We start from the raw sequence: 11909 nt of genomic DNA on the forward strand, positions 1-11909 counted from the left end.
TCTTCCCTTCCTTAGAACTGTGAACTCTGATTTCATGATCACTTTCACCCAAGCTGCCTTCCACTTTCAGATTCTCAATATAGGACTGCTTCCCCATGGTAGCTTTTTCAGCCTTATGAAATAAAAGGTTGTCTCCAATGCAGTCCAAGAACTTATTGGATAGTCTGCCCTGCTGTGTTAGTTTCCCAACATATATCTGGATAGTTGAAGTCGCCATCACCACCAAATCCTGGGTCCTGGATGATTTTGTTAGTTGTCGAAAACAATCCTCTTCCAGCTGGGTAGGTGGCCTGTAGTAGACTCCTAGCAGGACATCACCCTTGTTTTTATCCCTTTTAGCCTAACCCAGAGATCTCAACATGTCTGTTTCCTATGTCCATCTCCACCTCAGTCCAAGTCTGTACATTTTAAATATATAAGGCAACACCTCCTCCTTTTCCCTTGTCTATCCTTCCTGAGCAAGCTGTACCCTTCCATACCAACATTCCAATCATGTGTATTATCCCACCAAGTTTCTGTGGTGCCAACAATGTCGTAGTTATTTATTGGCACTTCCAGTTCTTCCTGCTTATTACCCATACTTCTTGCATTTGTATATAGGCATCTAAGATATTGATTTGATCTTGCCTCCCAATTTTGCCCTGACCCTCCTTTTACTCTACCATTGTAGCCTGTGCTCTCTCCCATTTCCAACCCATCTCCCAGGTTTCCATGTTCTCCACTTACCATGGGCTTTGCTCCCCTGTCCCCGTCGAACCTAGTTTAAAGACCTCCTCACTAGATTAGCGAGTCTGCCCAAATAGGGTCTTCCCTCTCCTCAAAAAGTGAGCGCCATCTCTGCCTAGCAGTTCTTTGCGTAACAGCATCCCATGGTCAACGAAGCCAAAGCTCTGCTGGTGACACCATTTTCACAGCCAAGCGTTCTCCTCCAGGATTATCCTGTCTCTGCCTGGGCCCCTACCTTTGACAGGAAGGATTGAAGAGAATACCACCTACGTCCCAGACTCCCTCACCTCAATTTGGGACAGTTTCTCAGATGTGTCAGAATGACTCACGTTTGGGAATCTCCCTTGTCCTTATCCATGAAGACCAATGCAAAAGAATTCACATAGTTTCTCTGCAAAAACTTTATCGTCCTTGGGTGCTCCTTGAGCATTTCAATCATCCATTGGCCTCACTGGCAGTTTAGCAGCTTCCTGTTTTCTGATGTAATTAAGTGGTGTTTTTGCTGTTACTTTTTGAGCTCTTGGCTAGCTGTTCTTCAGTTTTTTTGGCCTTTCTAATTATATTTTTACATTTCTTCATTTGCCAGCGTTTATGCTCTCTTCTGTTTTCTTCACTAGGGTTTAACATCCACTATTTAAATTATGCCTGTTTGTCTCACTGCTTCTTTTACTTGACGGTTAAATCACAGTGGTACTTTTTTTAAATTTGGGGTGTACACTTGAGTTAAGCCTCTGTAATAGTATCTTTGAAAAGCTTCCCTACAGCTTGCAGGCATTTCACTTTTGGTACTGCGCCTTTAAATTTTTGTTTAACCTCTTCATTTTTATGTAATCCCCCTTTTCTGAAATTAAATGCCACAGCACTGAGCAGCTCTGGTGTTTTTCGTGCCACATGGGTGTTAAATTTCATTATATTATGGTCCCTATTTCCAGGCAGTCCAGCTGTCCCTTGGACCAGATCCTGCGCACCACTTAGGACTAAATCAAGAGGTGCCTCTTCTTGCTTTCCCCAGACCCCCTTATGGGTTCCAGAACCAGCTAGTCCAAGAAGTCACGAAACTCTCCCTCTAACTCGACCTGAGGTGATGTGCCCGGTCAATATGGAATAGTTGAAATCCCCTATTACTGATTTTTTTGAGCCTCTCTGATCTCCCTTAGCATTTCAGTTTTCACCATTCTGGTCGTTATGTACTATAGTCTTACTATTGGAGCATGGAATTATTATCCACAGAGGTTTTATGGTACAGTTTGGTTCACTTTAAGATTTTTACTTCATTTGATTCTTTACTTTCACATGCTATGCCACTTTCCCATCAGTGCAACCTGTTTTGTCCTTCCAAGATATTTTGTATCCTGGTATTACTGTGTCTTGTTGATTATCCTCACTCCACCAAGCTCCTCTGTGGCCTATTATATCAATATCCTTATTTAATACATGAACTAGAGTGCCTCGTATCTTATTATTTAGACTTTAGTGTTGGTATCTAAGCACTCCAAAAATCACCACTTTTGAGTTGTAATTGGACAGGACTCTTTCATTTGACCATTTACCCTCTGGTCTTACCCATATTTTATTGTTGTCCATCCTCTCCCTTTTACTAGGGCATAGAGAATGTCTGTTTATAAACCATCCCCTAAGGGATGTCTCTGTCTGACCTGTGTTGTCTTCCACACTTGTTGGTTTTCATCCAGCTCTTTTTTTAAAAAAACTGCTCTGTAACCTTTCTAATTTTCAGTGCCAGCAGTCTGGTGCCATGTTGTTTTAGGTATATCCCATCCTCCCTGCATAGACTTCTCCTTCCCCATTTAATCTAAACTCTTCCTTCCTACACTATCTCATCCGTACCCTGAGACCTGTCAAAATGCACAGCAGGGAGGGCATTGCAAGGTGAGACTTGCCCTGAAGTTCTGCCTGACCCTGCATGTAGAACTGGAAGCATTTCAGAGAATGCTACCATGGACATCCCTGCATTTCAGGACTCTTAGCTGGCAGCCTAAATCCTGGCCTCCAGGATCTTCTCTCCTAGCCTTCCCTGTGTCATTGGTATCTACACATACTAATTCATAATCCAGTGCAAAAATGGCCTCACTTTCAGAGATGCTGAGCATCAGCAGCATCTACTGAAATTTAGAGTTCTGGATGCTCAACCACCTCTAAAACTCAGGCTGCTTTTATCTGACTACCTAGCTGTTGGCACCTGTCTTTGAAAATGGGCCCCAATATTTAAGTTCCTGTAGGTGAATCTGATGGAGGCTGGATTATTTACAAAACAGAATGAATTTTAGAGTACTTGTGTACATCCTGTCCTCTTCTCTCAACAGTGCTGCTTGGGTAACAACTGAGGGACATTGGAGTATGCTGTTTGCCTGACGAATAAGACTCCCTAGTGAGGGGCTGGCTTATTGCCAAGTGTTCTGAGACTATTCCTAACGCTGGTCATTCCCTTTTTGGTTAACCCCAGGCAGGATTCTGAGCTGTGCCATTTCCTGGTCTGCTCCATGTTATTGTTTGTGTAAAGTCCATGCCCAGTTCTAGGTATATGCCACTGCTGCAGCCTCCCGTGTTTACATGTGACCTCAGGCTATGCCAGCTAGCATGTGTGTTTTCGAAACTCGCTGAGAGAGCTCTGGCTGTGCTTGGTACTGAACAGGGAGACTCAGTGGGGGTGAGGTCTGACTCTTGTGACTTCAGGCAGAACAGAATCATTTGTGTGTTAGGTGGAATTTGAAGATGGATCCCAGCTGATGGCCAAGAGAGATGATGTGTACACCCTTGATGAGGAGCTTCCAAAGAGAGTCAAATCCAGGCTGGTAAGTAGTAGGGTTCTGCACATGTACAAAAAGTCCCCTCCATGACCTTGATATCCATGTGGCTTCCCTCGAGAGTGGCCTGCCTTCATGAGAGTAAACTCATTGAAATGCACAGCAAGTGTGGGCACTGAACATGAGATTTGCCCAGCAAGTTTAATGTTTGCTGTCAGTAACTCTTCATTGCTGCTGTTTAATATGTCAGCCCATATCATGGCTGTAGGCTGCCATCATTTCTCACTGCTGCTCTGGGACTGGGATAGTGAAATCCTGTGCCTCTGAAATAGTGAGGTGCATGGGGAATCGCCTTGGTGCCTGTAGCCTGTATCCCTCCACTAGCCCTCGCCACTGCAGCCATTCACAGCACAAGCACATGGCTGACTTGAGAGGCAGGCCCTGGGCACCCAGCTGACTGTCCTAGCTCAAGTGGAACACTCATTAATGAGCCTGAAGAGTGGCTTGGGTCAGAGTTGGGGTGTTGATGATGAGTGGGTATTTCTCTGCCAGCTCCCTAGCAGGAGTTTGCTGCAGACAGTACTGAGTGTTTAGTTTCATCATTGCACTGACCTCTGAAATCTCTTCACCGCTTGGCATTGGGCTCAAATCCTTTGTGCCTCTGTTGCCTTTATGTCAGTGAGTCTAGTGACTGCAGTCTTGTTAAGCTACTTGTCTCTGTGCTGCAGTGTCACTTGGGCTAGTGCAGAATTGTCTTATTCCCCCCAGACCCCAAGTGATTTTTCTCTGTAGTGTGGGAGAGCAGGTAGCTAGGTGGGCTAATCAGCTCATCTGAACAGTGCTGTGAGTGTCTCACCCTGCTTTACTCTCGTAGTCAGTTGCTTCGGACATGCGCTTCACAGAGATCTTCACAGAGAAGGAGGTCAAACAAGAGCGGAAGAGACAAAGAGTCATCAACTCGCGCTATCGGGAGGATTACATTGAACCTGCACTGTATCGGGCCATCATGGAGTAAGCGCTGCCCATGGCAGAGAAGGAGAGATGCCAGCCTCCCGATGGATTCTAGCACTCCACAGCTTGGACATTTCAAATCCCTGGTGTTTTACAAAAGGGAGCTATAATACCGATGACCCTGCAGTAGCTGAAAGGAGGCTGTTGGATGTGGGACCCATTCAGAGTTGCAGCAGCAGGTGCCTCCTTGAAGTTGCCCACACAGAATGAGTGTCCTGCAAGCAAGTTTGGGAGTTCTGCCTTCCACAGCTCAGCTCCTCAAGCAGTCTGTCATTGGTTCTTGTCTGAAACAAAATTGTTAGGTGGCAAACTCTTCTGGGAACTTCAGGCGGCAGTCTTGGCAGCTGCAGGACGATACAAGTGTATGGTTTTTGTTGAATAATGTTCCTGATTCTGGGAGTCTCTCCCCAAAGCCACATCTGCCTTAAGCAGGCAGTATTACTGGTGCTTGACATTGAACCCCTTTTTATATTTATATTTGTGTGTGTTTGTCTGGAGGAGCTTCAGTTTCTTCTTTCTCAGCATCTCCCCTCTGAGGGTGGAGCCTCAGGCTACGCAGAGCCAAGTGGATTGGAGGTGGCTGTGTGAAGAGATGAAATGTGAAAATCAAATCCTGTCGGACAAGCTATTTAACCCTCCATTTAGTTTTTGTTCTCAGTTTGATATTTCGAGACTTGTGTTTAATTGTATAGTCTGTGCCTATCTATAAATAGGAGTCTGTCTGGAGCCTCCTGCAGTGCAGCCGTCTAACAAGAGTATTCATTTAGCCCCCAACGAGTACATGAGTGTACACTTCGCTGTGGCAATAAAGACCAAAAGGTCCTCCTGGAGAGCCAAACACAGCAATACTGGATGTGACAAGGCAGCAGTATCTGTAGCAACTCGACTCGAGCTGTGGCTGTGCTGCTAGAGGCACTTACCTAGGAGAAATAGGTGTGAGGATAGGAACCAGTTACAAGAGACACACTGAACTGTGCTGGTTGCTGAATGGTTGTGAAGTGCCACTCAGAAGCAGAAGTGCTGCCATATTGTTCCGTCTGGCTACATCTCGTAGGCCCTGTGTTTTCAAATACAGTCTAGAGCATTAATTGGACACCTACTTCGGTGAGACTTTACAGTCCCAGCAGTGGAAAGCTGTCAGCTCAGGAGCCAGGCATTTCATGTAGCCTGAAGATGCTCTGACTAGCTCAGAGGATAGCACTAACAAGCTACAGCAACAGTTCTGTTGGAGTGTCTGGCTTTTCTTCCCACTTGGAAGGGGATTTGAGGTCGTGGCTGGCTGCTTTCCAACTGCATGGAGTGGCTTGGGCATTTTCCCTTGGTACAAATCTACTCAGTTACTTTCTTTAAATCTCTCTATTGACTTAGCCCTGTGGCTGCAGGAAGGGGAGCTTGTATGCACAAGACCCTAACTGACAGCAGGTCCCCCAATTTTGTTATGAGAACACTATCAACCAAATTATTTTGAAATCTGGTGCAACAACTTGTGATTAGCAATAAAATGTGGTGTTGTACAGTGTCTCTGACTCTTGTTCAGCAAAGTAATAAATGACCAGCTTTTTGTGAAAATAATTCTCTGTTTATACCACAGCTCTTCTAGGATTGGGATGCTGATGTGACTAGCAACAGTACAGATTTCTAGTGGTCAGGCTGGCTGTTGGATGTCCTCTTACAGTGTGGGGGGAAAACCCTTTGTAATCAGTATTTGGGCAGATTCCTGCAAGGGTCAGGGCTTTCACTTTTTACATTTTCTCAGGATCTTAATTCATCATGATTAGTTTCAAAGGTTAATGAATTGTTCTGGCGAGCTTTGGAATGTTGACATGTAAAACTCACAGGATCTGCCAATGAACAGATTTACAAAATGAAAATTTGTTAAAGCTGCAAGTCAGCAACTCCTTTCAGTGCCCTTTCTGTGGCGCAGGAGGTGGGGGTGGAATCTTTCTGAATCTGCCCTCTAGTCTTCTAATGGACGTGGGAGTCACTGTTTTAATTCACTCAGGATGTCAGACTGATGGTCTTGTCAACTGGCTGCACTGTTGTGGAAACCACTGCCACTCTTGCTTTTGTTTCCTGCACCCTAGAATAAAAGAACGTTTTCCCATTTAATTATGTAGTGTAATAAACATCTATGGATGTAAACCTCCTTTGCAACTGACTTATGCCAGACATCCTTTGCAGTGACGTGGACCTGCACTCCAGCACCAGGCCAACTGCACAAACTGAAATGAGATCAGAATTCCTCATGGTTAGTACACCAGAGAGTCCATGTAACTTTTTTACTCCATGTAAAACCCTTACGTTTTTAGACTGAAAGTATATAGGCACATCCATTAATGTACTTAAAATAAAATGGGCAGAAAACAGGAGCTGTACAATATTTCACTTGTGTCCTTACGTTGTCCTACCTTGTGAGAAAACTACCCTTGCTCTGACACATTCTGCTGTGTTTGGGTCCTTCTTAACAGTATTCTGTCTTTGGAAAATGTCTGAATTCCCCTCCTCTGGAATCCTTCCAATCTCAGGAAAGGTGCCATTCAGATGTTAGTTGGGCAGGTGATTTGAGTGTATTTAAAATAGGACGTTACTTCTATCACAGTGCTCAAAACACCAGTGCTGATGTTAGCCTACTCCGTAGGAAAGCTCTGGGAGAGAGCTATTCCTTTGCTCCGTTTGTTGTGGTACTATATATTGCGGGCTGCCTCCCCTCTCGTGCTAAGTCTGATTTTGGTTCAGGCTGGACTCTTAGCAAGCTCTAGAATGGAGCTGTCTGGATGTAATCTTGGGCAAGGCTGGCAAGCCAGGTCTCCTTTTTTAGAACTGGAAAGCAAGTGTCCTGTTTTGCTAATTGGTTATTGTAGATCACTTCTGGGAGAAAACCTGCTCTACTAGCAGGGCCTTCTGATCGATAGGGAAAGTAGTTTCAGTGGTAACTTTTACCGATTTAAGATCATCCTTCAACTTCTGAATTAGACAGAGCTCCAATCTGGGATTAAATGAGTTCTGTGTTGTGTGATGAGCAACTGGGAGGAGAGGTGTGGCTTCCTTTTCCGGCCACCCAGCCTGAGGCTTCCACCACTATCGAGAGTTTCCATGCTCCACTTGGGCTCCTGTTGTCTGACCTGTCTACAGCTGTGCTTTTGGGGGTTTTTTTTTAATACAAATGGGAGGGAGTAAGACTCTAGCAGCCTCTGTATTGTTTTAAATTTGATCTAGTAATAAAGACGATTAACTTTGAAACAGACAATCTCTGGCCTGATTTAAATCTTTAATAATTTAACAGTGAAATCCTCAAGCTTTTAATTTTTGTCTAATCTTTGTACCTATTAACCGCATCCTCATCCTCCATTACACAGTCTCCTTACATGTCTGTCCATTGATCGATTGATGGCTTGAGCACCTTTCAGTACGAATGAGTGGTTGTTGCTGCCGGTCAGGGCTTCATTCAAACTGGTCCTATCTTCAAAGCAGGTAAAAGGCAGGGACTTTGTGTGTACCCAAAACAGTACGCTACTATGTTTGGTTTATTTCTGGAATGATGATATGATGAGACGAGATTCATTCCATTGTTTGAACCAGTTCAGAAACCAGTGTGCTGGCGAGAAGGTAAGATCCTTTGTTTTATTTAACATATGAGTAAGTTACTGTGGTCTCTGAAGCCCCTTTTCTTACGTGCGGTCTCCACCCCTCAATGAACCAGTCATTCAGCCCAAGCTGTTCAGCAGTCTCCTTCCCAGAAGCAGTGTGCCTAGGCCTGGGGTTGGGCAGCGAACTGGAGGCATGCTCTGAATGCGGGAACAAATGACCCAGTGTTTTGAAATTGAGAGTCCCTTCCACCGGAGAGGTGGGTGCTCCTTATGCTCAGTTGCAAGAAATTTTTACTTCAGTGATGTCTGTTGGGTGGCTTGAGTGCCATCACAGCATACCACTCCGGGATAGGGAGAAGGTGTCCCCAGCCCTTTAGTAGCTGATGGATTTCCAGTGTTCTCACTAGCTTGTTTCCTCCTTCGTAACAATTAAAAAACAGAGGCATACACAAAGTGCATAGTTAGTGTTTTGTGTTTTGAGTGTTCAGGGCCTATTTGAACCAAGGACTGGAGACATGCTCTCAATGCCTGGGTCTGCAGTAGACAGCCCAGGCCAATGAGTGACCCTTTTTCCTCTCAATGGGCCAATTGAATCTGGCAACCCTGCGCAGGAGCCACAGTAAACAAAATGTCTTTTGAGCTGTACACAGAATCCTGATGGGCTGCAGGTGGTGGGGATAAGAATGTGGGGCTTTTGTTGAGACCCTCAGGGGAAAGTGAGGCAGCTCCAACTGCCTGCATGTAAGTGATGGAGGGTGCCCTTCATAATCTGAGACCCCGGAGGGGGATGTGACTCAATTATGCTTTGCATGGGAAGCAAGACAAAGGCCAGCAGGAAGAACAATAGGTATGCCAGTGGCTGGGTTGCTGGACGCTGGGCATTTTGCTGTGGAAGAGATTGGGGAAGTCCAGGGTGTCAGGCCTGGGTTTCCCCACAAGATGGACTTGCTGAAAGTCAGCGATTCCTGTGCTAACCAACTGTTCTGTGCTGTATTCTTGTTGACTAATAAACTGGTTTTTTTTGTGTGTGTGTTTTGTTTTTTAAATACTCTGGCTGAGAACCGTGGCTGACTGTGAAGCTGGGGTTCAGGACCTCTGGCTTCCCATGGCGTCCTGTCTTGGTGGATTCTCCAAGGGGACATGTACAGTATAAACAGGTGCTGAATGCTCTGAGGTCAGGCCCAGGGAGGGCATAGACAAAGAGGGTCCTTGCCCTGGACACCGTGCCCTGAGCGGAGTCACTTGCCAAGAATCCTGTCCAGCTTTCTACAGAGCGTTTCCAGAGCACTGGCCTATGGCTCTGTGACAAGCCCACATTCATGACCGGTGTCACATTTGTGGAGGATTTAAACTTTGCACTAGGAAGGGTGGAGGAACACGACTGCAGAGTGTCCTTAGGGAGGTGGCACTTTGCTGTCCGTCAGAGTGGGCTCCAAACACAGCACCAGGAGTGCACTGTGTGACTCCTGAGATGTCTCCAGCACTGTGATGCCTCAGACATAGACCTGTCTGTCTTCCTCAACTAAGGGTATGATACCAAAGTCAGCAAGTTACATGAGGAGTAACTGGCAGGCCGTGCCAAAACCAAATGTTTGCCTGCAAGCCTGTGTCTGGGCCACGAACTCAGCAGCAGTATTGCTAGCACTGCTTGAAACACATGAACACATTCTTCAAGTTCTGTCTCTGTGGGTGCTCCACAGTCTGGGCTCACCCAGCACCACAACACAGAGGCTTTTCATGAGCAGTATTGAGAGAGGCTGCGCATGCACTAACCCAGCACGTGCTGTTCGTGCCACTAGGGATTGTGCATGCAGCCCCACTGTCTCCTCAGTTCCTTCATCCCCACCCTCGGCTGCAGACAGCACAGCTCTCTTCTCGATAGATAGGAAATAGGCTGTGCTTAGTTACTGGGTCTCTCTTATAACATGCTTATTTGAGTGATAAGAAAAGAAAAGGAATGAGAGAGGGAATGTCTCTTCTCATCAGTTTCACTTCTCTAGTATATATTGTGCAGATGTGACCGGTTTTAAAAAAGAGAAAGCAAGAAAAGCAGAGAAGAACGACAAAAGCCAGAGCAAACTACAGTACTAAAAGACCTGAAGATGCCTCTCATTCTTGGTTTTAAAAAGTGTTAGAAGTGCTGAGATCCTACGCCTGCCTCATACAGGCCCTTGGAGTGTATCCACTGCCTCGGAGAGGCACACATTCCTTCTGAAAGCTCTTACTGCATGACTTTTACTGCCAGAACAAGGAAGGAAAGAGAGCTTAGATTAAAAAATAGTCTTGTTTGACAAAGCTCTGCAGCTGCTGGCAGAACTACTTTCAACACCGGGCAGCAGTGTCCCTTCTGTCAGGGACTCTCACGTCCTCGCTGGTGACACAGGCAGAATGAAAGCCTTCCTCTGTAGACTTCCTGCCTGGGAGATGAACTGGGCACTTTGGGCACACAGAAGCCCAAGCCCATTTCAGCCGTGAAATCTAAAATCTGCTTCTCAACAAAAGCAGCTGTGGTGTCCCTGGCACGAGCAATACCTAAAATGGTACTGGAGCAAATGGAGACAGCTGTGCTAAGTACGCAGCCAGCACCCAAGGAAACTCAGCCCTTACTGGTGCTGAAGGAACCTGCGGTGCCATGGTCTCTCCCAGCACCAGTGGATCAAAGCCAAACTACACTGCAGTGACAGCCCCTCACCCGTGGCACTGAGCAAAGCTAGGACAAAAACAGAGCTCCCTCATAGCCCTAGGTCCTTAACCAGGTCACCACGGGAGCATTATATTGCATCCCCCAGTCCACCCTATCCCCACAGCATACTGTCAGTAGCTGTCACCATTACAAGTCACAGAGGTACTCTAATTCACCTCACTATTATTCTGCACAGTACAGAGACAGATCACCCAGAAGAGGTGGTCAGTTTCCAGAACCCCTTACATCTCCATGCTCTTCTAGGGCTATCAGATATTTCAATTGTAGAACCACATTCATCATGACATTCGTCCCCAAGTATCTCTCAGGCAGTACATTACCACTGTGACCAGCCCATCGTCGTTATCATCACAAACCTCACTATTCCAGGTCCCAATTACACCGATTGCCCTGTGGCTACAACAGTCTTACAAGGAGTCACTCACAAGCACCTTCTGCTGTGTAACAGCACAAGCCATCTTCTACTTTGTCAATTTCCTCACATAATGTTGAACAGATGGAATTGCATGATACCCACCTGCCAGATGATACTGAGTCACGACTTCCTCTGGACTCACCACCAGCTGAATCTGCCACCTCCCACAGAGAATCTCTCTCTCGCCCATTCACCAGCCTTCTCCTGATGACCTGAAGCAATTCCAGGGTCTGTTTAGGAGAGTGGCAATGAACCAAGAAATCACTTTGACAGAAATACCAGAGAAGCAACACAAGCTTTTAAAGAATCTACAACCTCTTCCAACTACCCAAGTAGCCTACCACTGGACGAGGCTATATTGGAGACAGCCGATGAGGTCTGGAAAAACCTGGCCACGGCCACCAACAAATGGGCTGAGAGAAAATGTTTGTCCAGGCAAAAAGTATGGACTTTTTATTTTGGAACCCACAATCTAATTCTAATAATAGATCCTATGAATCAGAGCAAAGTGTTCAATATACAAAACACCCTTGCTGACAAGGAGCATAAGCGCCTGGAGCTATTTGGTAGAAGGGATTATTTGTCTTCAGCGCTCCATCTACGTGTAGCTAACTGTTTAGCACCATTACCCAATCATGACTTTGATAACTATTGTAAGCTCTCTCAATTGATACCTCATTGGCCTGAGGGCTAAAGAGCTACCC

The 11909-nt window shown here is 45.9% G+C and overlaps 1 protein-coding gene across 1 annotated transcript in view; it reads left to right on the forward strand.

The window, feature by feature from the left end:
• The window catches only part of KDM4A (lysine demethylase 4A), a 59810-nt gene extending 53794 nt beyond the window's left edge, over positions 1-6016 (forward strand). Inside the window, exons 20-21 of the mRNA XM_075003565.1 lie at positions 3444-3536; positions 4363-6016. Coding sequence (XP_074859666.1) covers positions 3444-3536; positions 4363-4503 — 234 coding nt within the window. The 3' untranslated portion in view covers positions 4504-6016. The remainder of the gene's footprint in view (positions 1-3443; positions 3537-4362) is intronic.
• The last annotated feature ends 5893 nt before the right edge of the window (positions 6017-11909 follow it).

This window comes from Carettochelys insculpta, chromosome 9 (genome assembly GCF_033958435.1).
Source record: "Carettochelys insculpta isolate YL-2023 chromosome 9, ASM3395843v1, whole genome shotgun sequence".
Lineage (NCBI taxonomy): Eukaryota > Metazoa > Chordata > Testudines > Carettochelyidae > Carettochelys > Carettochelys insculpta.